Below are 23,386 nucleotides of genomic sequence, written 5' to 3'. Positions count from 1 at the left end.
AGTTCTCAGTATCCTATACTTTAATTTTAACACTTACAACTAAATACACTGCATTCATCCTTATTCAAAGTGTACATGAATTTTAAAAAATCACATAGACTTTACAAATATGTATAGATAAATCTCAATTAAAATATTGTAAGGAAACCACTACATTTATATTATCAGATGTTTTATGAGTTATAATTTTTGGAGTGGGAATGTTTTTTTGTTTTTTTTTGTTTTGTTATGTTTGTTTGTTTGCAAAATTAAGTTTTTTTGCAATCATAATGTATATTTTTGATTGCCTGAAGAATGATGAAAATTTGGGATTCTCCACTGATGTTATTCAATGACAATTCCATAGGTAATACCAAAAGAGTTGATAGGTGTTTCCAGGTATTGTTATTTGTTTTTTTTCACTCATAAATTCTTTGATATTCCTTTTGGTTTTAGTATATAAACATATTATGTTGAATATACATGCACACATAAAAATGTAATTTTGCTTTGTCTTCAGCTCCTCGACTCATAAATCATGAAGAAATATTAAAGGTTAGAGTTTCTCAAAAAACACTGGTACAAGACTTCTGGTATTTCTGATGTAGTCAAAATGTACATCAGGAATTTCTAGGGAACCAATATAAGAGAATTATCTGCTTTCTTCCTTAGGTTAAACTTCATGTTTTTAAAAGGCAGTTAGTTTTATTCTTAATAATCCAATGCTCAGACAGATGATATACCTTTCAAAAGTTCTGCAGAATCAGAAATCCATTAACACGATATCTCTATATATGCCAAGCTGTTTACATTTACATTACAACAATGGGGTTGGCTTCACCTAATCGAAGTTGAGTTAGTTATTTGAGTACGATAGGGAGATGAGAAAACATCTTTCTCAATTCTAGGCATCGTTTAATATTAGTGAAAGGAAGTGGATATGTTTAAGTGGAAGATATTACTCCAGTAAGCTTATTCTTGACAAAAGCAATGTTAGACTACGAGGGTGGTAATTATTTAACTGTGATAAGGATTAGAAATGTGGAATTTGCTTCATGATGAAAGTTTGAACCAACTTTGTGAAGAGACTCCAGTAAGCAGGGATAATGTGTATGTAGTCATTACGTTTTCTCTAACAGGTCATCTAATTGATTCTAAAAGCTACCAAGTTCAGAGTACACTAATTTAGGTAGTCCCGCTGGCAATTTTCATCATTCGTTTACTTTGAAAGGCAATTTATTAATTGAAGTAATATGGGTTTTTTTTGGGGGGGTTGGTGAAAGCATGAATATTCCTTTACTGTAAAAGGCAATCATAAATTAAAAATAACTTCATGGCTTTGAAATTTCTAAAGACCTGATACTTGTCCTTTGTTGTTATTTATCCATGAGAACCTGACACTCATAATCTGTTCATCAAACCAAGGGTTTGCTAGAAGACATGTAGTCATATCCAAGTTAAGCATTTGAGAGAACAGATTTCATTTGGTATAGGTTCTGCCCATCTCTCTTCTCAGCATGTTGTTCTTGTATTTTCAACAGCTATGCTTAGCTCAAGAGAATTTTCTCTGTGGGTTCACGCTCAGCAGTAGTCCCCTAAAATTCACTCTCTGCTGTAAAAACCTTCTTCATCCAAAGGCTTTCTTTTTTCTGAGTAAGAAGTTTAAATAGTTCAATTTTTGATTTCGAGCTCCTCCTCTCTAATTATGTAACACAGACTGATCTTAAACTCGGGATTCCTCTTAAGCTTCCCAACCTCTGAAATTATAGCCTCATGCTAAGAAGTTGACTCAGCTCAGTGGCCATAATTCTGACTCAAATTTGCAAAAGCATCATGCGTCACCTATCTTAACTTTGAGTTTATGTATACTTTAGGCTAATACTCTTTTCTATTTAAAAATCCCTATATTTGAAGTTCTTCTTTCTACATCAGTCCCAGTTCCAATTCTCAGCACACTTTTTCCATTTTTCTTTAAAAGTAATCCACAAAATGAAACTTTTGTTAATAGAGAAATAGAACCTAAATTTCTTAACCCTTCTCTACAGGATTCTGACCAGATACAGTAGGATATTTAATTGCTTATTTCTTCTGTAAATCAAAGCCTTAATCTTTATGTGTGTCATTAGCTAGCAACTATTAATCAAATATGGGGAAAAGTTAAGGAAGTTTACAGGGTCCAGTTGATATACTACACTGGTGTTTATTGCAGACAATAAAATGGCATTAGCTTCTTGTAGTGAAATTGGAGACTTTAAATATTTTTTTTCCTTTTCTCTTGACTCACTGAAAATGAATTCATGTCTGGGTCACTGAGATCATCAAAGCACTAAGTGCTCTGTTTTAGGTATTTGCAATTTCACAATACTTTCATATTTGCTCAGCCCAGAAAGGCATAATTAATCAGAATTGCAATTACTGAGAAGGCTATAAAAACTATGTCCTCTTCTTTTCAAAACCACAAACTCTTTGAGCTCTATCCTAATTCCACCTGAACAATGCAATCAGCAATGAAGTTGTTTTTCATTTTTCTGATTTTTGTCTTTTCTGTGTCCTGTGGTCCTTCAGGTAATGTTTGTAATATGGAATGAATGTGAAGGGATTATTGTTTTCATAAATTCCTTATGTGAAATATATTGTTCTTAAGAGACTTTTCATGAATAACCTATGAGGAAACTCATTTTATTGTTTTGTTAAAGAAGAAATGAGTGTAAGAAATAATTAAATATTGAATCTTTTAATGCAAAGATGCTGCCTTAGACCTGGTGATTTTGTTAAGTGATGTGATGAACCTGTTCCTTATCAGTAGGAATACTATTTTTCTCTCAAATCTAAATTTATTAACTGACAAGTTAAATATTTGTTAATCTAGTTTTATTAATAAGATAGTGGGAGTGATGCTTATTTCAACTAAAGAGAGATCAGCTTTTTTTTTCTTATGGTCTTTTTTTCTTTTGAGAGATTATATTCAAATTAAATATTTGGAACATAGCTTGAAAGGGAAAATGCTAAGAGCAAAGAAAAATATTGCTGGTAATTAAAATTGAAGGAGAAAAGTTTTTATTACTGTCACTTAGGTATGATTTTATATCCAAAATGTGAAATTCTATGCAACACATAAGGGTATCAATCTATCCATCCATCCACCCATCCATCCATTCATATGTCTCTTTGCCTATCTGAAATAAACATGGATTAATGATTATTGATGTTTCCCTCCAGCTCCTCAGATGAAAACAAGAGATGTTTTAGAAAGAACACACAAATGTTTCCTGGTTGGTGGTGAATGCAAGTCTGAATGTAGCAGTTGGGAGTATGAATACGTTTTCTGTTACACTGGGCCTTGCTGTGTGATGCGAGAATACAAAAGAGTAGAGAAATTCTCAAATACTCCCAAATATACAACTTAAATTATGAATTGTAAATCTAATACGTGATCGAAACTATACTAGTTACTAATAAAAATGGATATTTTACTTTCTGTCAAGTGGAATGCTTATGACATTTTAGATTGCACTCTGCTAACCAGTGATTTCAATGTTGTATAGAAAATAAAAATGTTTCTGTGTGAGAGCAATTCATCCAGAATTTGGAAAATGTTCCATTGCACCAGCCTTTCTCCACTGTTTTATTTAGAAGCCTCCCTCACATGAGTTGGAGGTATCAATAATCATGAAACCGGGGCTTATACTTCTACCTAGAAATGTCATGGTCCTTATACAGACTGCACATACTTGGTCAAATAAAAAGGGACTATGAACAAGAGAGTTGTAAGAAGAAACTGAAAAATATAGAAAAATGTGAGACAGAGGAAAAAGCCAAGGTCTTGCCTGTGCTGAGATATAAGGAAATGGCATAGAAAAACATCCTAAGAGAAGTTGTTTGAGAGGTGTAGGCTTACAAACAGATGTTTGAAATTTTACTTTTATGAACTGAATAAAATCAAATTTATCAAATTGTGTTTTATTGAAAGTTTTCTTTTTCTTATTATGAAAATGGGAAGAATTTTAGAATATCTCCATAGGATATCACAATATACAATTTCCCTGCCCAACATAAAGGTGTGTGTGTGTAGAGCAAGGAAAAGAGGGACAGATTTCAATTATTAAATATAATTATTAAAAAATGTATAAGATACGGAGTCTTCCTCCTGCATTAAATGGAAAAATACGCTGAGACTGACAACGAGAAAAAGTGCAGAGAATGAGAGACCTTGGAACACTCAGTCATTAGTAGGATGTTTCTATCAATGTACACCCCTCAGGGGTCAGAGAACTCTGCAGAAGGGAGGCAGAAAGGCATTCAAAACCAGAGGGACAGAGAGCACTACGAAAACAAGGCTGTCTGAAAATAGAAGGATTGACACATTCATACGAACTCAGACTGTGGCAGCATGAACAGTGCCTGCATGGGTATAAGCCCAATGAGCACCCGCACTGAGGGGGGCTGGAAACACCTGCTACCATTCCTAACACAGAACTTATCTCTAATTGAAAAAGAAAAAATTACTTTCCTCCAATAGAGTATACAAAGCACTCTTAAGGGCAAATCCCATGACCAGCAGTAGGTGACCAACACAAGATGAACACTGGTATTTTTGAAGGGTTTTCCGGGTGTTTATTAACTCTTTTTTCTTTTATTGGTTATTTTTATTTACATTTCAAATGTTATCCTCTTTCCAGGTTTCACCTTCAGAAACCCGCTATCTCCCCGTGCATCTATGAGGGTGCTTCCCCACAAAACCACCCATTCCTCTCACCTCCCTGCCATGAAATTCCTCTGCTACACTGGGGCATCAAGCCTTGACAGGACCAAGGGCCTCTCCTCCCATTGATGCCTGACAAGGTCATCGTCTGCTACAAATGGAGCTGGAGCCATGGGTCTATTCTTGTTTACTCTTGGGATAGTGGTTTAGTCCCTGGGAGATAAGAGGGGAGTGTCTGGTTGGTTGATATTGTTGTTGTTCTAATGGAGTTACAAACCCATTCAGCTCCTTCAATCCTCTCTCTAACTTCTCTATAGGAGACCCCGTTCACAGTTCAATGGTTGGCTGTGAACCTCTGTATTTGTCAGACTCTAGCAGAGGCTCTCAGGAGACAGCTATATCAGGCTCCTGTAAGGATATACTTCTTGGAATCCACAATAGTGTCTGGCTTTGGTGGCTGTATATGGGCTGAATCCCCAGATGGGGCAGTCTCTGGATGGCCTTTCCTTCACTATCTGCTCCACACTTTGTCTCCATATTTCCTCCTGTATTTTTGTTCCCCCTCCCAAGAAGGACTGAAGCATCCACACTGTGGTCTTCCTTATTCTTGAGCTTCACGTGGTCTGAGAATTGTATCTTGGGTATTGTGAGCTTTGGGTTAATATCTGCTTATCAATGAGTGCATATCATGTGTGTTCTTCTGTGATATTTTGTGTGTGTGTGTATGTGTGTGTGTGTAGAGCAAGACAGAGAGGGACAGATTTCAATGGATCAGGATATTTTCTCAACTTCCTTGTGTATGTGGGCTTTCTGTCATTTTTGTTGTTATTGAAGACCAGTCTTAATCCATGGTGATCTGGTAGGATGCATGAGATTATTTCTATCTTCTTGTGTCTGTTGAGACCTATTTTGTGACTGATTATATGGTCAGTTTTGGAGAATGTACCATGAGGTGTTGAGAAGAAGGTATCTTCTTTTGTTAGAATCAAATGTTCTGTAGATATCTGTTGAATCCATTTGGTTCATAGCTTCTGTTAGTTTCACTGTATCTCTGTTTATTTTCTTTTTGCATGATCTGTCCATTGATGAGAGTGGTGTGTTGAAGTCTCCCATTATTATTGTGTGAGGTGAAATGTGTGCTTTGAGCTTCAATAAGTTTATTATATGAATGTGTGTGTCCTTGCATTTGGAGTATAGATATTCAGAGTATAGATATTGAGAGTTCATCTTGGTGGATTTTTCCTTTGACAAGTATGAAGTGTTCTTCCTTATCTTTATTGATAACTTTTGGTTGAAAGTCGATTTTACTCAATATTAGAATGTCTAGTCCAGCTTGTTTCTTGGGACCATTTGCTTGGAAATTTTTCCCCAGTCTTTTAATCTGGGGAAGTGTCTGTATTGTCATTGAAGTGTGTTTTTTGTATGCAGCAAAATGCTGGATCCTGTTTATATATCCAGTCTGTTAGTTTAAGTTTTTTTTACTGGAGAATTGAGTCCATTGATGTTGAGAGATATTAGGGACCATTGATTGTTGATTCCTATAATTTTTGTTGTTGGAAGTGGAATTATGTTTGTGTGGATATCATCTTTTGGTTTAGTTGAAAGAAGATTACTTTCATGCTTTTTCTAGGATGTAGTTTCCCTCCTTGTGTTGGAGTTTTCCATTTATTACTCTTTGTAGGCCTGGATTTATATTGGAAATATATTGTGTAAATTTGGCTTTGTCGTGGAATACCTTGGTTTCTCCATCTATGGTAATGAAGAATTTTACTGGGAATAGTAACCTGGTCTGGCATTTGTGTTCTCTTAGGGTCTGTATGACACCTGCCTAGGATCTTCTATCTTTCATAGTATCTGTTGAGAAGTCTGGCGTGATTCTGATAGGTCTGCCTTTATATGTTACTTGACCTTTTTAGCTATCTGCTTTTAATATTCTTTCTTTGTTTTGTGCATTTAGTATTTTGACTATTATGTGACTGGGAGGAATTCCTTTTCTGGTCCAGGAGTTCGGTAGGCTTCTTGTATATTCATATTCTTTTTTTTTAAGATTAGGGAAATTTTCTTCTATAATTTTGTTGAAGACAACAGACTTACTGGTCCTTTGAGTTGAGAATTTTTGCTCTCTTCTATACCTATTATCCTTAGGTTTGATCTTCTCATTGTGTCCTGGATTTTCTGGATGTTTTAGGTTAGGATCGTTTTGCATTTTGCATTTCCTTTGACTGTTATATCACTGTTTCTATGGTATCTTCTGTCCCAGAAATCTCCTGTATCTCTTGTATTCTGTTGGTGATGCTTGTGTCTATGACTCAATCTCTTTCCTAGGATTTCTATCTCCAGGGTTTTCTGGAGGTCATTGTTCCCAGTCTGCAACACCTACCACCAAATCATGTAATAAGTTGGATATATACACGGTGTCTTTCATGAGTTCTCAAAAGGGATCCCTGTTTTGAAAACAAAAGTTAATTTATTATGGTTTTTGGATCTCACATTGAGGGGAAGAAGAAATACCTTTAGCAGAAAGCATGCAAATTGCCTGAGAGGAAGAATAAGATTTTACCATCCCAACGATATGGAACACCATGAAAGTGATGCTAAGAGGAAAACTCATAGCTCCGAGTGCCTGCAAAAAGAAACAGGGGAGACCACACAGTAGTAGCTTGACAACACACCTGAAAGCTCTAGAACAAAAAGAAATAAATAAACCCAAAAAGAGTAGAAGGCAGGAAATAATAAACTCAGAGCTGAAATCAACCAAGTGGAAAAGAAAAGGACTATACAAAGAATCAACAAAGGCAGGAGCTGATTCTTAGAGAAAATAAACAAGATAGATTAACCCTGAGCCAGAAGAACCGGAGGTCACAGAGAATGTATCCAAATTAACAAGGAAGGGAGACAGAACAACAGAATCTGAGGAAATTAAAAAAAAATAAATTAGATCATACTACAAAAGGCTATATTCAACAAACTGGAAAATCTGGAGGAAATGGACAATTTTCTAGACAGATACCAGGTACCAAAGTTAAATCAGGAACAAATAAACCATCTAAACAACCTCATAACTCCTAAAGAAATAGAAGCAGTCATTAAAAGTCTCCCAACCAAAAAGAGACAAGGAACAGAGGGGTTTAGTACAGAATTCTATCAGACCGTCATAGAAGACCTCATACAAAGACTGTCCAAACTATTTAACAAAATAGAAACAGATGGAGCACTACCGAATTCCTTCTGGGAAGCTACAATTACTCTTACACCAAAACCAAACAAAGACCCAACAAAGAAAGAGAACTTCAGACCAGTTTCCCTTATGAATATTGATGTAAAAACACTCAATAAAATTCTTGCAAACCAAATCCAAGAACATATCAAAATGATCATCCATCACGATCAAGTAAGCTTCATCCCAGGGATTCAGGGATGGTTTAATATACAGAAATGCATCAACCTAATTCACTATATAAACAAACTCAAAGAGAAGAACCATATGATCATGTCATTAGATGCTGAGAAAACATTTGAAAAAAAATTCAACACCCCTTTAAGGTAAAAGTCCTAGAAATATCAGGAATTCATGGCTCATATCTAAACATAGTAAAAGCAATATACAACAAACCAGTAGCTAACATCAAACTAAATGGAGAGAAACTTGAAGTAATCCCACTAAAATCAGGGACTTGACAAGGCTACCAACTTTCTCCCTATTTATTCAATATAGTACTCGAAGTCCTAGCGAGAGCAATCAGACAGTGGAAAAGGTCAAAGGGATACAAACTGGAAGGGAAGAAATCAAAATATCACTATTTGCCAATGATATGACAGTATACTTAAGTGACCCCAAAAGTTCCACCAGAGAACTACTAAACCTGATAAACAGCTTCAGCAAAGTTTTGGGGTATAAAATTAACTCAAACAAATCGGTAGCCTTCCTCTACTCAAAGAATAAACAGGCTGAGAAAGAAATTAGGGAAATGACACCCTTCACAATAGTCCCAAATAATATAAAATATCATGGTGTGACTTTAACAAAACAAGTGAAAGATATGTATGAAAAGAAATTCAAGTCTCTGAAGAAAGAAACTGATCAAGATCTCAGAAGACTGTAAGATCTCCCATGCTCATGGATTGGCAGGATTAATATAGTAAAAATGGACATTTTGCCAAAAGCAATCTACAGATTCAATGCAATCCCCATCAAAATTCCTACTCAATTCTTCATAGAGATACAAAGAGCAATTTGCAAATTCATTTGGAATAACAAAAAAACCCAGGATAGTGAAAACTATACTCAACTATATAAGAACTTCTGGGGGAACTCACCATTTCTGACTTCAAGCAGTATTACAGAGCAATACTCATAAAAACTCTGTATTGGTACAGAGACAGGCAGATAGATCAGTGGAACAGAACTGAAGTCCCAGAAATGAACCCACACACCTATGGTCACTTGATCTTTGACAAAGGAGCTAAAACCATCCAATGGAAGAAAGATAGCATTTTCAGTAAATGGTGCTGGTTTAACTGGAGGTCAGCATGTAGAAGAATGCAAATTGACCATTCTTATCACCATGCACAAAGCATAAGTCCAAGTGGATCAAGGACCTCCACATCAAACCAGATACACTCAAACTAATAGAAGAAAAAGTGGGAAGAGTCTTAAACATATGGGTAATTGGGAAAATTTCCTGAACTAAAGGCCAATAGTTTATGCTCTAAGATCAGAAATTGACAAATGGGACCTCATAAAACTCCAAAGCTTCTGTAAGGCAAAAGACACTCAGGACAAAACGGCAACCAACAGATTGGGAAAAGATCTTTACCAATCCTACATCTGATAAAGGGCTAATATCCAAAATATACAAAGAACTCAAGAAGTTAGACTCCAGAGAGTTAAATAACCGTATTAAAAATGGGGTACAGAACTAAACAAATCATTCTCAGCTGAGGAATATCAAATGGCCCAAAAGCACCTAAAGAAATGTTCAACATCTTTATTTATCAGGGCAATGCAAATCAAAACAACCCTGAGATTCTACCTCACACCAGTCAGAATGGCTAAGATCAAAAACTCAGGTGACAGCAGATGCTGGCGAGGATGTGGAGAAAGAGCCACACTCCTCCATTGTTGCTGGGATTGCAAACTGGTACAACTACTCTTAAAATCAGCCTGGAGGTTCCTCAGAAAATTGGACATTCCACTACCTAAGGATCCAGCTTTCCCTCTCCTGGGCACATACCCAAAAGATGCTCCAACATATAACAAAGACACATGCTCCACTATGTTCATAGCAGCCTCATTTATAAAAGCCAGAAGCTGGAAAGAACCCAGACGCCCTTCAACAGAGGAATGGATTTAAAAAATGTTGTATATCTACACAATGGAGTCCTACTCAGCTATCAAAAACAATAACTTGTATTTGTATCAAAAATATAGACAAATGGATGGAACTAGAAAATATCATCCTGAGTAAGGTAACCCAATCACAGAAAAACACACTTGGTATGCACTCATTGATAAGTGGATATTAGCCCAAAAGCTTGAATTATCCAAGATTCAATCCACATATCACAGGAAGCTGAAGAAGAAGGATGACCAAAAAATGGATGCTCCCACTCCTTCTTAAAAGGGGGGAAAATACCCATAGCAGGGGATGTGGAAGCAAAGTTTAGAGCAGAGACTGAAGGAACAGCCATTTAGAGCCTGCCGCACATGTAGCCCATATGTATATATGTATGTGTGTATATATATATATATATATATATATATATATATATATATATATATATATCCACCAAAACTAGATAAGATTGATGAAGCTAAAAAGTACATACTGAAAGGGACTGGATATAGTTCTCTCCTGAGAGACACATCCAGAGCATCAATACAGAGATCAATGCTAGCAGCAAACCACTGAACTGAGAACAGTACCCGCTTTGGGGGAATTAGAGGAAAGATTGAAAGAGCTGAAGGAGCTTGCAACCCCATAAGAACAACAATGTCAACCAACCAGAGCTTCCAGGGACTAAACTACTACCGAAAGACTGACCCAGGTCTCCAACTGCATATGTAGCAGAGAATAGCCTTGTTGGCGTACCATGAAAGGGGAAGCCCTTGGTCCTGCCAAGGTTGGACCCCCAGTGCAGGGGAATATCGGGGTGGGGGGTGTTAAGGGGGTGGATGTGGGGGACAGCTGCATTGGGGAGGGAGAGAGGGTGGGAGCTTATGCCAGGAAATTGGGAAAAGGAATAATATTTGAAATGTAGGTAAAGAAATATATTAAAAAATAAGAATAAAGCCAGTTGAGATGGACAATTATCTGGCCAATCAGGGACCAACAAGAAGAAAAATCTACCTTATGCTAAACAAAAGAGAGAGGGGTAATAAATATCTCTTTAATGAGATAATGTACTATTACACTCCAGAATTCTTGCCTTCTAGTTCCTGCAGTCCGTACTAGGAGCCACAAGGTTTTGTGTAGATAGCCCAGCTTACTGATTCCTGACTCAGAGGTCAAGCATTCTTAAATTATTTGAAGGAACCCTGATATCCTGTCCCATGACTTTACCATTATATTTTTTGTTCAGTACTTTTATCTGACTGGTAATTAAGTAGTGCTGATAAATGAGATATTTTACCTTCTGAAATCTGGCTTAAGATATGTGATTCATAATCACTTACTTTTTCAACTTGCCCAAATTTTCATCCTATAAATACATATTATTTTTGAAGACAATACAGCTAGATGAGTATTTAAATGATTTTTATCCTAATAGGATACACACAAATCAGGTCTTTACTGAATAATACTATAATCCTTTAACCTACACTCCTTATTACACAGTACACAAGGAAGTAAAAGAGATTCTAGTATCAGACTCTCTAGGATCAGCTGTATCAGATGAAAGAAATTACTTGATACCTTTTTATTGGATCTATTTTATTTATATTTCAAAGGTTATCCCCTTTCCCAGGTTCCCATCCATGAACCACCTATCCCATCACACTCTCCTTCTTTGAAGAGGGTGTTCCCCCACCCAAACACCCACCCCTTTCTCCACATCCTCACCAACATCTGTTGTCATTTTTTGATCTTAGCCATTTTGAGAGGTTTGAGGTAGAATCACAGGGTTGCATTTCCCTGGTGACTAATGATGTTGAACATTTCTTTAGGTACTTCTTAGTCATTCAACATTCTTCAGCTAAGTATTCTTTGATTAGCTCTGTACCCCATTTTTAATAGGGTTATTTGGCTCTCTGGAGTCTAACTTCTTGAGATTTTTGTATATTTTGGATATTAGCCCTCTATGGGATGCAGGATTGATAAATGTCTTTTCCCAATTTGTTGGTTGTTGTTTTGTCCTAATGATAGCGTCCTTTGCCTTGCAGAAGATTTGCAATTTTATGAAGTCCCATTTTTTGATCCTTGATTTTAGAATATAAGTCATTGGTGTTCTGTTCAGGAAATTTTCCCTAGAGTCCATCTGTTTGAGGCTTTTCCCCACTTTTTCCTCTGTTTGTTTGAGTGTATCTGGTTTTATATGGAGGTTCTTTATCCACTTGGACTTGAGCATTGTACAGTGTGATAGAATGGATAGATTTGCATTGTTCTACATGCTCTCCTCCAGTTGAAACAGCACATCATTTGTTGAAAACGCTTTTTTCCACTGGATGGTTTTAGCTCCTTTGATATAAATCAAGTGACCATAGGTGTTTGGGTTCATTTCTGGGTCCTCAATTGTACTCCATTGATCTACCTGCCTGTCTCTGTGTGAATACCATGAAGTTTTTATCACTATTGCTCTGTAATACTGCTTGAGGACAGGTATGTTGATTTCCCCTAGAAGTTCTTTTATTTTGGGAGATAGTTATTCCTATCCTGGGTATTTTGTTATTCCAAATGAATTTGCAAATTGCTCTTTGTCACTCTGAAGAATTGAGTTGAAATTTTGAGGGTGATTGCATTGAATTTGTAGATTGCTTTGCGCAAGATGGCCATTTTTACAATGTTATTTCTGCCAATCCATGAGCAAGGGAGATCTTTCCATCTTCTGAGGTCTTCTTCAATTTCTTTCTTCAGAGAATTGTAGTTCTTGTCATACAGATCTTTCACCTGTTTGTTAGAGTCATACGGAGGTATTTTATATTATTTGTGACTATTGTGAAGTGTCTTGTAACCCAGATTTCTTTATCAGACTTTCTCAGTCTTTTTATCCTTTGAGTAGAGGAAGGCTACTGATTTATTTGAGTAAATATATCTAGCCACTTTGTTGAAGTTTTTCATCAGACTTAGTAGTTTTTTGGTGAGACTTTTGGAGTCAATTATACTATCGTATTATCTGCAAATAGTGATAGTTTGACTTCTTCTTCTCCAATTTGTATCCTCTGACCTTTTTTTTTTTTTGTATGATTGTTATGGCTACAGCTAGGACTTTGAGTACTATATTGAATAAGTAGGGAGAGAGTAAGCAGTCTTGCGGAGTCCCTGATTCGGTGGGATTGCTTTAAGTTTCTTTCCACTTAGTTTGATGTTGGCTACTGGTTTTTGTTTGTTTATTTGTTTTGCTTTCTTTTGTTTTTGTATATTACTTTTATTATGTTTAGGTATGGGCCTTGAATTCCTTATATTTACAAGATTTTTAGCATGAAGGGTTGTTGAGTTTTGTAAAATGCTTCCTTAGCATCTAATGAGATGATCATAAGGGTTTTATTTGAAAATGTTTATCTAGTGGATCACGTTGAGGGATTTCCATATATTGAATCATCCTTGCATCCCTGAGATGAAGCCTACTTGGTCATGATGGATGATCATTTTAATGTATTCTTGATCAGTTTGAGAGAATTTTATTGAGTATTTTGCATCAATATTCATAAGGGAAATTGGTCAGAAATTCTCTTTCTTTGTTAGGTCATTGTGTGGTTTAGGTATAAGCATAATTGTGATGTAGTAGAAGGAATTAGGCAGCACTTTCTCTGTTTCTATTTTGTGGAATAGTTTGAACAGTATTGGTATTAGGTCTTCTGTGAAGGTCTGAGAGAATTCTGCACTAAAGCCATCTGGTCCTGGGCTTTTTTTGGTTGGGAGACTTTTAATAACTGCTTCTATTTCTTTAGGAGTTACAGGATTGTTTAGATGGTTTATCTGATTCTGATTTAACTTTGGTACCTGATATCTGTCTAGAAAATTGTCTATTTCCTCCTGATTTCCTGGTTTTGTTGCGTATAGGCTTTTGTAGTAAGATCTGATGATTCTTTGAATTTCCTCAGGTTATGTTATTATATGTCCCTTTTCATTTCTAATTTTATTTATTTGGATATTCTCCCTGTGTCTGCTGTTTACTCTGGCTAAGGTTTCATCTATCTTGATGATTTTTTCAAAGAATCAGCTCCTGGTTTTGTTGACTCTTTGTATAGTTTTTTTTCTACTTGGTTGATTTCAGCCCTGAGTTGTCTTAGTTCCTGTTATCTATTCCTCTTGAGTATATTTGCTACTTTTTGTTCTAAAGTTTTAGGTGTGTTGTCAAGCTGCTCATGTATGCTATCTCCAGTTTCTTTTTGGAGGCACTCAGAGCTATGAGATTTCTTCTTAGCACTGCTTTCATTCATTGTGTTTAGGTATGTTGTGTCTTCGTTTGCATTAAATTCTGAAAAAGCTTTAATTTCTTTCTTTCTTCCTTGACCAAGTTTATCATTGAGCAGAGCATTTTTCAACTTTCATATGTATGTTGCTTTTCTGTCATTTTTGTTGTTTTTGAAAACCAGCATTAGTTCATTCATGTTAATCTGATAGAATGCATTTGATTATTTCAATCTCCTTTAATCTGTTGAGGCCTGTTTTGTGAACAATTATATGGTAAATTTTTAAGGAGGTATCATGAGGTGCTGAGAAGGTGTATTCTTTTGTTTTAGGATGAATTATTATATAGATATCTGTAAAATCCATTTGGTTCATAAATTCTGTTAGTTTCTCTGTGTCTGTCTTTAGTTTCTGTTCTTCATGATCTGTCATTATTTAGAGTAGGGTGTTAAAATCTCCCACTATTATTGTGTGAGGTGCACTATGTACTTTGAGCTTTATTAAGGTTTCTTTTATGAATGTAGGAGCCCTTGCCTTTGGGGCATAGATATTCAGGCTTGAGAATTCATCTTGTTGGATATTTCCTTTGATGTATTTCAACTGTCCTTCCTTATCCTTTTTAATAACTTTTGGTTAAAAGTCTATTTTATTAGATATTTGAATGGCTACTCCAGTTTTCTGGGATCACTTACTTGGAAAATTGTTTCCCAGCTTTTTACTCTTAGATAGTGTCTAACTTTGTCACTTAGGTGTGTTTCCTGTATGCAGCAAAATGCTGTGTCCTTTTTACGTATCTACTTTGTTAGTTCTTCCTTCCTTCCTTCCTTCCTTCCTTCCTTCCTTCCTTCCTTCCTTTCTTTTTTGTGCGTTTGGAGGAATTTCTTTTCTGGTCCAATCTATTTGGAGTTCTGTAGGCATCTTGTAGGTTTATGGGCATCTCTTTCTTTAGGATAGGGAAGTTTTCTTCTATAATATTGTTGAAGATATTTACTGGTCCTTTAAGTTGGGAATCTTTGCTCTCTTCTCTACCTACTATCCTTAGATTTGATCTTCTCATTGTGTCCTGGATTTCCTGGATGTTTGGGATAGGAGCTTTTTATGGTTTACATTTTCTTTGAGTGTTGTGTCAATGTTTTCTATGTTATCTTCTTCCTCTTAGATTCTCTCTTCTATCTCTTGTATTCTGTTGGTGGTGCGTGTGTCTATGACTCCTCATCTCTTTCTTAGGTTTTTTATCCCCAGTATTATCTCCCTTTGTGATTTCTTTACCTTTTCTCTTTCCATTTTTAGATCCTGGATAGTTTTGTTCAATTCTTTCACCTATTTGGTTATGTTTTTCTGTAATTCTTTAAGGAATTTTTATTTCCTCTTTAAGTGCTTCTACATATTTACCTGTGTTGTCCTGTATTATTTTAAAGGAGTTATTAATGTCCTTTTTAAAATCCTCTATCATCATTATGAGATGTGATTTTTAAATACAAATCTTTCTTTTTTTAGTGTGTTGGGATCTCCAGTATTTGTTTTGGTGGGAGAACTGAACTCTGATGATGCCAAGTAGTCTTAGTTTCTGTTGCTTAGGTCCTTGTGTTTACTTCTTGCCTTCTGGTTGTCTGTGGTGTTAACTGGTCCTGCTGTCACTGACAGTGGCTCAACCCTTTGTGTCAGCAATCCTGGAGACAGGCTTTCTCCCAGCTGGATCTAGGTACAGATCACCTGTCACAATGTCAGCTCTGAGCGCAGGTGGAAACCAGAAGGATCCTGTCGCAGACTGCTCCCAGGTTCCTGTGTCCCGGGGGTTCCAGGTGGGTTCCTCTTGGGTCAGGAATATTTGCAGAAGTGATGGCCTCCTGTGAGCTCTCAGGATTATCTGTACTTTTGAGAGTCCAGCTCTCTTCACCATGGGATTTTGGCACAGAGAGCTGTGGGACTCGCTCAGCTCTGGGAGCAAGGATCTTGTCCCAGACTTCTCCTGGTTTCTTGTGTCCTCAAGCCTCCAGGTGGGTCCCTCCAAGCACAAGTGGTGGCCTTACCTCTGCTATCAGCTGTGACAGTGCCCCTGGACAGTAGTTTTCAGCTCTGATCCAGACAGAGACCAGAAGGATCCTGTCCCTGACTGCTCCTAGGTTCCTGTGTCCAGAGGACTCCAGGCGGTATTCTTCTGACCGAGAAATGTGAGCAGAGGTGGTGGTCTCCCCTGAGCTCTCAGAATTACCTGCACTTCTGAGAGTCCAGCTCTTTTCCCCATGTTACTTGGGTACAGAGAGCTGTGGGATTGGGTCAGCTCTCATGTGGAAACTGGAATATTACTTGGTATCCTAACAGCTGGTTTCCAATATGTATATAAACAAGAAATGATTAAAGCACCTTTGCATTTGATGCTATACAGAATAAATAAATTAAAATATACAGCATTCAGAGCAATGTTAAATGAACATAATAAATTATTTAAATGTTAATTTAAAAATAATTAACCTCCATTCCTTAGAAATAATGATGAACTCTAGACAAATTAATTGATGAAGACTAACTTAGTATCAGTACCTTTCCAAAGTGCTAGGAACTAGTTCTGAGAAAATCGTCTTGAAACATATGGCCAGACAAAGAGAACTTTTCATATTTCCATGCTGATTTTTTCTTGTCTTTGTTTTTGGATTGCCTACGAAGGCATGGGTGGCCTTCATAACAGCTGTTGTGATAAAGTTTAGAAATTGTCTTCAAAGTACTAGACCTGATCCAGAACACCAAACATTAACAAAACTCTTTGGACTGGTAGCTGCTTTAATCAGAGTCTATTTACCTGTGCTTTGAGTTAATCATCAAGTATTTGATCTCTTTTTATAGTATGCTACAGAATAAAGATAGCTCAGAATATCTCATAGCTCCTCAATCCCGTTTTTACAAATCCATTAAAAAAAATGGCTCTAGGAATTTGTTTCCCATCAAATCACCATTGAATAATCTTCCAACATTTCAGATTGCAGTGTTTAGCAATTAAGCATAATTAAGTTCATAACATTTTAATTTTTTATTACTACTTTTATCATTCCCACTAAGTGAAGAATTTGGTGTTTAGGAATTGGGCTAATTTAATTAATTTTAACTGTTTTAAAAAAGCCTGTGACGGCTATGGGGGGAGGGTTGGGAGGGGAACACCCATAAGGAAGGGGAGGGGGGAGGGGGATGTTTGCCCGGATACCGGGAAAGGGAATAACACTCGAAATGTATATAAGAAATACTCAAGTTAATAAAAAAAAGCCTGTGAGATTCATTTCTAATATCCCTACCATATCCTGATCCTTAAAACCAGGGTAGCCAAAACAGAGCAAAGAAAAAGGGAACTTAGATCTGTTGCTGGTACTCCATTAATACACAATACCTAGCAACAGCATATTACAGAGAATTTGTGTAATTAGTTTTCTTATTAGCGTGACATACAACTTGTCAGTATTGGTATGTAGCATCTTATAATTATATCACATAGATCTTGGAGGGGCTCTGTGAGAAGAGAGAAACTTCATTAGATAATTCTCTTAACTTCACTGCCACTGAAATCCACATTGTATATGGCACAGACTGTCAGCAAAGAATGATTTATTTCAGCTACCGTAATGAGGATTTTCAGTAATATCATATATTTAAGGACTGGTTAAGGCCTCTTGACTAGTAAATTGGGATAAAAAAATTGACAGATTCTTTTGACTTTGTAAACTTTGCAGTTGATTTATACTATACACAGTTGTTTAAGAAGCAGAAGGGAAAAAAAAAGCAAAGATTTAGTTATGTCTATATCCCCCAGGACATACCAAAGGATGTCACCAAGGACATTTGCCTTTCTTAAAAAAAAAATAGTTACATAGAAACAAAACCATCAGCTGACAATAACAATACTTTTATGTTCTTAAGATGAAAGCAAAGGAATGTCCGGCCTTTTTGCCCCAGGCACAGATAAACAGATCAGTAACTTGATAAACATGAATGACTGAATTCTTACCACTGCAGGGAGAGACAGAAAAGACAAAAATTGCCCATCTTTCTCTCATATAAAGACTCTGGGACGTCTGTTGTGAACTACTCATCAATATGAAGCTGCCTGTTCTTTTTCTTTTGTTTTGCTTTCTCGACCTGTTGAAGACAGGTAAAATGGGATGATTCATTGGGAAGATGAATGTTTCAGGAGAGGAAAATCTTATCAGATGTCGGCTTGGGGCAAGGAAGAGATTTAGTAGCCAAGGTAGTAGTTACTTAGAGTCCCCCAGAGTGTATCATGAATAAAGGATTTGTGGCCTTGTTTTAGTGAGTCATATTGCTGTGGGAAACGAAAAATATATAGTTTTGATTAAATGATTGTGAAAAACAAAATTAAACATAAGTAAAATGAGTATATTCTTTGAAGTTACTAATATCTAAATTCAGATTTGATTTCTGCTGTGTCTGCTATTTATACTTGTTCATTTGTTTATTTAATTCATCTATAAGTTAAGTATATTAATGAGTCTAGAAATCATTTATATAAAGATTAATTATACGTAAATATGTAACATGTATAAAGTAAGTGAGGTTAAATAGTAAGGAATTTTAACTTGATATGATTATTTTCAAATTATATTAAGTATTGAAAGCAGATAACATCTCCTTTTATGGAAAGAATGTCTTCTTTTTTGCCTACTGCAGGGGAAATGGAAGACAAATTTACTATTCTAAGCATCGTGGACTTGGATGATGTACTCTTCTTTCTATCCCAATAATTTCTGACTTTAGATTAGCATTGACAGGAAACATTTTTATGGAGAACAGTGAACAGACAGTCTTTACACATTTCAGACTACTTAAGATAGGACAACTATTTTTCTTGCTTATGCAAAAATACCACAATTACTTCTACTGATTTTTTTTTTTTTTAAAGAAGGAAGCTACCTCAGCAGGCACACAAGGAGTCTTTGAGCACTTTGATTTTGACCTTTGAGTCCATTCCAGAACAGCATAAAGCAAACTAAGCATTGTATCAACTGGTCCAGTTTTAATAGATGAAAAATCCCCACGGGGTTATCTATTTTACACAGAAGATAATGTGTTCTGAAGTCAGAAGAAGAGGGATACACCTATAATTCTAACTACTTAAATAGTCTGAGAAAGAAGTATCATTTGAGCACCTGAGGTCAATATCCTTATGGGCATGATAGCAAAACCACATATTAAAACAAAAACAAAAACGAAAACGAAAAACAAAAATTATTTGTATAGTTTGAATGTTTATAATGCACATTTAACATCTTAAATGGTAATTATTAAAAGTATATTACATCTCCTTAAGTTTAAGAGAAACTATCAAATTAAAATAACATCATTTTCCATCCCCCCACCCCAAACTCCTCTCATGTGTTATTCCTTGTTTCTTCCAGAAATCACGGCCAGTTTCAGAATGCACATTGGCATTTAGCACAGCCATGTTTGTATAATAAAATATTAACTCCACTTACACTGGCATGATTTACATGTGTCTCTTATGCCACTGCTTTGGAAAAAAAATATTTGTGAAGTTCTTCATGACATTTTCAAGATTTTTAAAACCCTCAGAGACATTTGTATGTGCATGAATAGTTTTATCTAAACGTTGAGGAATTTGCAATTCTTTCTTGTGCATGAAAATGAATTTTAATGTGGAACAGTAGTTGCTATCTAGAGACAAGCTATTTGTTATTTTTGTTACTAGTGAAATAATGCTAATTTAGAATTCCCACTTAAATAATGCTCTTCTTTTTCTCATACTGATGCTTGACAGCTGTCATCTTCTGTTATTTGTAGATTCCAACTCAGGCAATATATATTCCTCACACCCTCATGTAGGACAGTGTAATTTAAAGATGCTTTTTTTTTTTAATCTAGTGAAATAATGTCTTTTCCCCTTGGCATCAAAGTCAATAAATAGTATCTCTCTAGATGATATAAATAACAAACATCATTAATTTATGCAGTAGAGCAGTATTATGCTGTGCTTTAATATATCTATGATAAAAAATTGCTATAGGATAATGATATAGATAAGTTAGGAAGCTATAAGTATAAGGTCCTGAGTTTCATCATATATATATATATATATATATATATATATATATATATACAACATAATTCCATCCACATCTATATCTATCTATCTATATGAATTTAATTTTTCCCCAAATTGTTTCCTTCCCAAAGTAAAGGAGTTATTGTTATTAACCTAAGTTCGTTGAAAAAAGAAAATAAGAATATTTAATTATAAGAACCATCATTTCTACCTTGCCTGGATGTGAATTATCTTAGAGGAAAGAGGACAGATACTGTTCATATACCTTCCTTGTTGATATCTGATAATTTCCCATTATTTTTTCATGATTTTATTTTGAGAGCTTACCAGTCAATGAGAACGGCTTAAAAAAAAAAAGAATCAAAATCTACCTATGGGGTTGCAAACACCTTCAGCTCCTTCAGTTCTTTCCCTAACCCTTCCATTGGGATTCCTGTGCTTAGTCCAATAGTCGAATGCAAGCATTCACATCTGTATCAGTAAGCCTCTGGCAAAGCCTCTTAGGAGACAGCTATATTAGGTTCTTGAGAGCAAGCACTTCTTGGCATCTACAATAGTGTCTAGATTTGGTGTTTGTATATGGGATGAATCCCCAGGTAGGACAGTTTCTGGAAGACCTTTTCTTCACTGTCTACTCTGTATTTTGCCCCCACATTTCCTTTAAACAGGAGCAATTCTGGGTTAAAATTCGGAGATGAGTGAGTGGACCCATCTCTTAACTGGGGGCCTTGCCTAACCTCTGGATACGGTTTCCACAGGTTCTCCCTCCCCCCTTTTGGGGCTTTTTAGTTAATCATACCCTTTGAGTCTTGGGAGCCTCTTACTTTCCTGATATCTGGCATTGTCTGGTGGCTACTCCCAGTTCCCCATCCCCCATTGCTACATACCTCAGTTCAATTTCTGACCCTCTGTATATCATCTGTGTCCCATCCTATATCTGATCCTCCCCCCTTTTCCCTTCCCTTCCTCTATTTTTCTCAAGTACCTCCAACCCTCTATTTCCTCTGAGTATTTTGTTCTCCCCTCTAAGAAGGATTGAACCACAAAGGAAGAACAACAATATCAATCAATAAGAACCTCAGAACTCCCCAGGACTAAACTACCAACTATGACTCCAGTCACACATGTAGCAAAGGATGGTCTTGTCAGGCATCAATGGGAGGAGAGGCCCTTGGTCCTGTCAAGGCTCAATTCCCCAATGTAGGGGAATGCTAGGGTGGTGAGGTGGGGGTGGGAAGGTGGGTAGTAGAACACCCTCATAGAAGCAGGGAGTGAGGGGATAGGATACAGGTTTTGCAGAGGGGAAACTAGGAAAGAGGATAACATTTGAAATGTAAATAAATAAAATATCCAATAAAAACAGAATCATAGTCTAAAATGGTAAAATAGTACCCTCGTTCTCATGAGTTAGATTAGTTTATCAATTGGTATCAGCTGGCATCCTGCAAGTTTGAGTACTTTTCAAAAGAATCTGCATATAGAAAACGAAAAAATACTGATTATTTAACTTTCTTTTTGTGATGTTCCTTGCATGATGATGTTTATATTCCTTACAACCCATTGTACCTAGACAGTATGTAGATCTTTATAAGTGTTCAAAGATCCCACCTTACCTCAAAATATATTGGGCATTTTCATTTTCTATAAAATTTAAGTCTGATAATATTTATATGGTAACTTAATGTCTGTTAACTAATTTTCCTATGTTGTATTGAAAGAGAAAGATATTTAAATGATATAATTAATTTGAAATTGGAAGAAAAATATGCTTAAGACATCATGTAGCAAATGATTATATATATATGTATATATATATGTGTGTGTGTGTGTGTGTGTGTGTGTGAGTGGGTGTGTATGTGGGTGTGTACGTGGGTGGGTAGATGGGTGGTTGGATGGGTGGACAGACAGATACATGAACAAATAGATAAAGAGAGAGATGGATGGATGGATAGATGGATGGGCAGGCTGACATAGGGGGAGATGCAAATAGAGACAAACAGACAAAAAGACAGACAGATAGACAGATAGTTTAGGTGTTAATGCCATGAATATTTTCATGAGTGTCAATACTCATCTAATTGTATATGTAATAAGGACATGTCTTTGTGTGTCAAATTACATCAATAAATCTGATTTAACAATGCAAAGCAAAGAGGAAGAGTGCCATAAAAATTTTTTCTGTCCATCTCAAAGCCACTCTAGATCTTGCAAGGTCTATTTTATAACTTTAATGTAATACAAGTATGAACACATAGTAGATTCAGTTATGAGTAATAATTATAGAGATACTGACAATGAAACCAAAAATCACCCAGTTATTACCCCAAGCAAAATAGGAAAAAATGAATTCTAAAAGTCCTACCACAATAGATAGATGTTACATTTATTTTCACATCAACAATTGATTAATTCCAAATTCAGGTATCTGCGGTATGCAAAATTATACAATGATTTCTGTGATGTGTTATTGTTTTCACAGTAAAAGCTGAAATGAAAGACACCCTTTTTTGCTTTCTCAAGAAAGGCAAATGCAGACATGTGTGCATGAATGTTGAAAAGAGAGTTGGTCCCTGCACAAAACTAAATGCTAACTGCTGCATATTTGTGCGTGACATGAGAGCCATCATTCCTGAAGATCAAAGAACAGTAAGTATAAAGATTAGAAATAAACAGAACTAGGTTACTAATCCTCCTACACACTCAGGTTGTTCTTTTCATTAAATGGCATTGTTGAAGAATATGTTCTTTCCCAAGGACCTGACAATACTGGGCTACCGCCAGTGACCAGGTTAGGAAATATTTGATCATTTTAGATATCATGATTTTGCTAACAGGTAGAAGAATGAGTTATGACAAAAGATATTATGATTATTTGAATTCTTCAATTAAAATGTTAAAATGAATGAAAGCATATCTCCATATGAGGGTAGACTGAAAGATACCAAGGAAAATAGACAAATGCACATTTCAGCACTTTGCAGATTAAGGTAACTGATTCTTTGTAAACAGGAAGGTTTAGGCTCTGTGAAAAAGAAATATCCTTCTTGTTATTTGTTAGAAAAGAAATAA

At 35.9% G+C, this 23,386-nt stretch overlaps 2 protein-coding genes across 2 annotated transcripts; both read left to right on the top strand.

The window, feature by feature from the left end:
- The first annotated feature begins 2,438 nt into the window (after positions 1-2,438).
- Positions 2,439-3,456, top strand: Defb18 (defensin beta 18). The gene is made up of 2 exons (NM_001037530.2): positions 2,439-2,544; positions 3,199-3,456. The coding sequence occupies exons 1-2, from the start codon at positions 2,475-2,477 to the stop codon at positions 3,384-3,386; spliced, it is 258 nt and encodes an 85-aa protein (NP_001032619.1). The 5' UTR covers positions 2,439-2,474; the 3' UTR covers positions 3,387-3,456.
- A 14,877-nt stretch (positions 3,457-18,333) lies between these two features.
- On the top strand, positions 18,334-22,996 carry Defb49 (defensin beta 49). Its single transcript, NM_001037527.2, has 2 exons — positions 18,334-18,388; positions 22,797-22,996. The coding sequence occupies exons 1-2, from the start codon at positions 18,334-18,336 to the stop codon at positions 22,994-22,996; spliced, it is 255 nt and encodes an 84-aa protein (NP_001032616.1).
- The last annotated feature ends 390 nt before the right edge of the window (positions 22,997-23,386 follow it).

The sequence above is a fragment of the Rattus norvegicus genome, chromosome 9, assembly GCF_036323735.1.
Source record: "Rattus norvegicus strain BN/NHsdMcwi chromosome 9, GRCr8, whole genome shotgun sequence".
Taxonomy (NCBI): Eukaryota; Metazoa; Chordata; class Mammalia; order Rodentia; family Muridae; genus Rattus; species Rattus norvegicus.
This window is presented reverse-complemented; position numbering and strand designations above follow the sequence as displayed.

Bases quoted from the DNA above. Each gene is read 5' to 3' on its own strand.
- Defb49 (NM_001037527.2), top strand. From the start codon at position 18,334: ATGAAGCTGCCTGTTCTTTTTCTTTTGTTTTGCTTTCTCGACCTGTTG. The intron at 18,389-22,796 runs GTAAAATGGGAT...TTGTTTTCACAG, and splicing joins TCTCGACCTGTTGAAGACAG to TAAAAGCTGAAATGAAAGAC.
- Defb18 (NM_001037530.2), top strand. From the start codon at position 2,475: ATGCAATCAGCAATGAAGTTGTTTTTCATTTTTCTGATTTTTGTCTTT. The intron at 2,545-3,198 runs GTAATGTTTGTA...GTTTCCCTCCAG, and splicing joins TGTGTCCTGTGGTCCTTCAG to CTCCTCAGATGAAAACAAGA.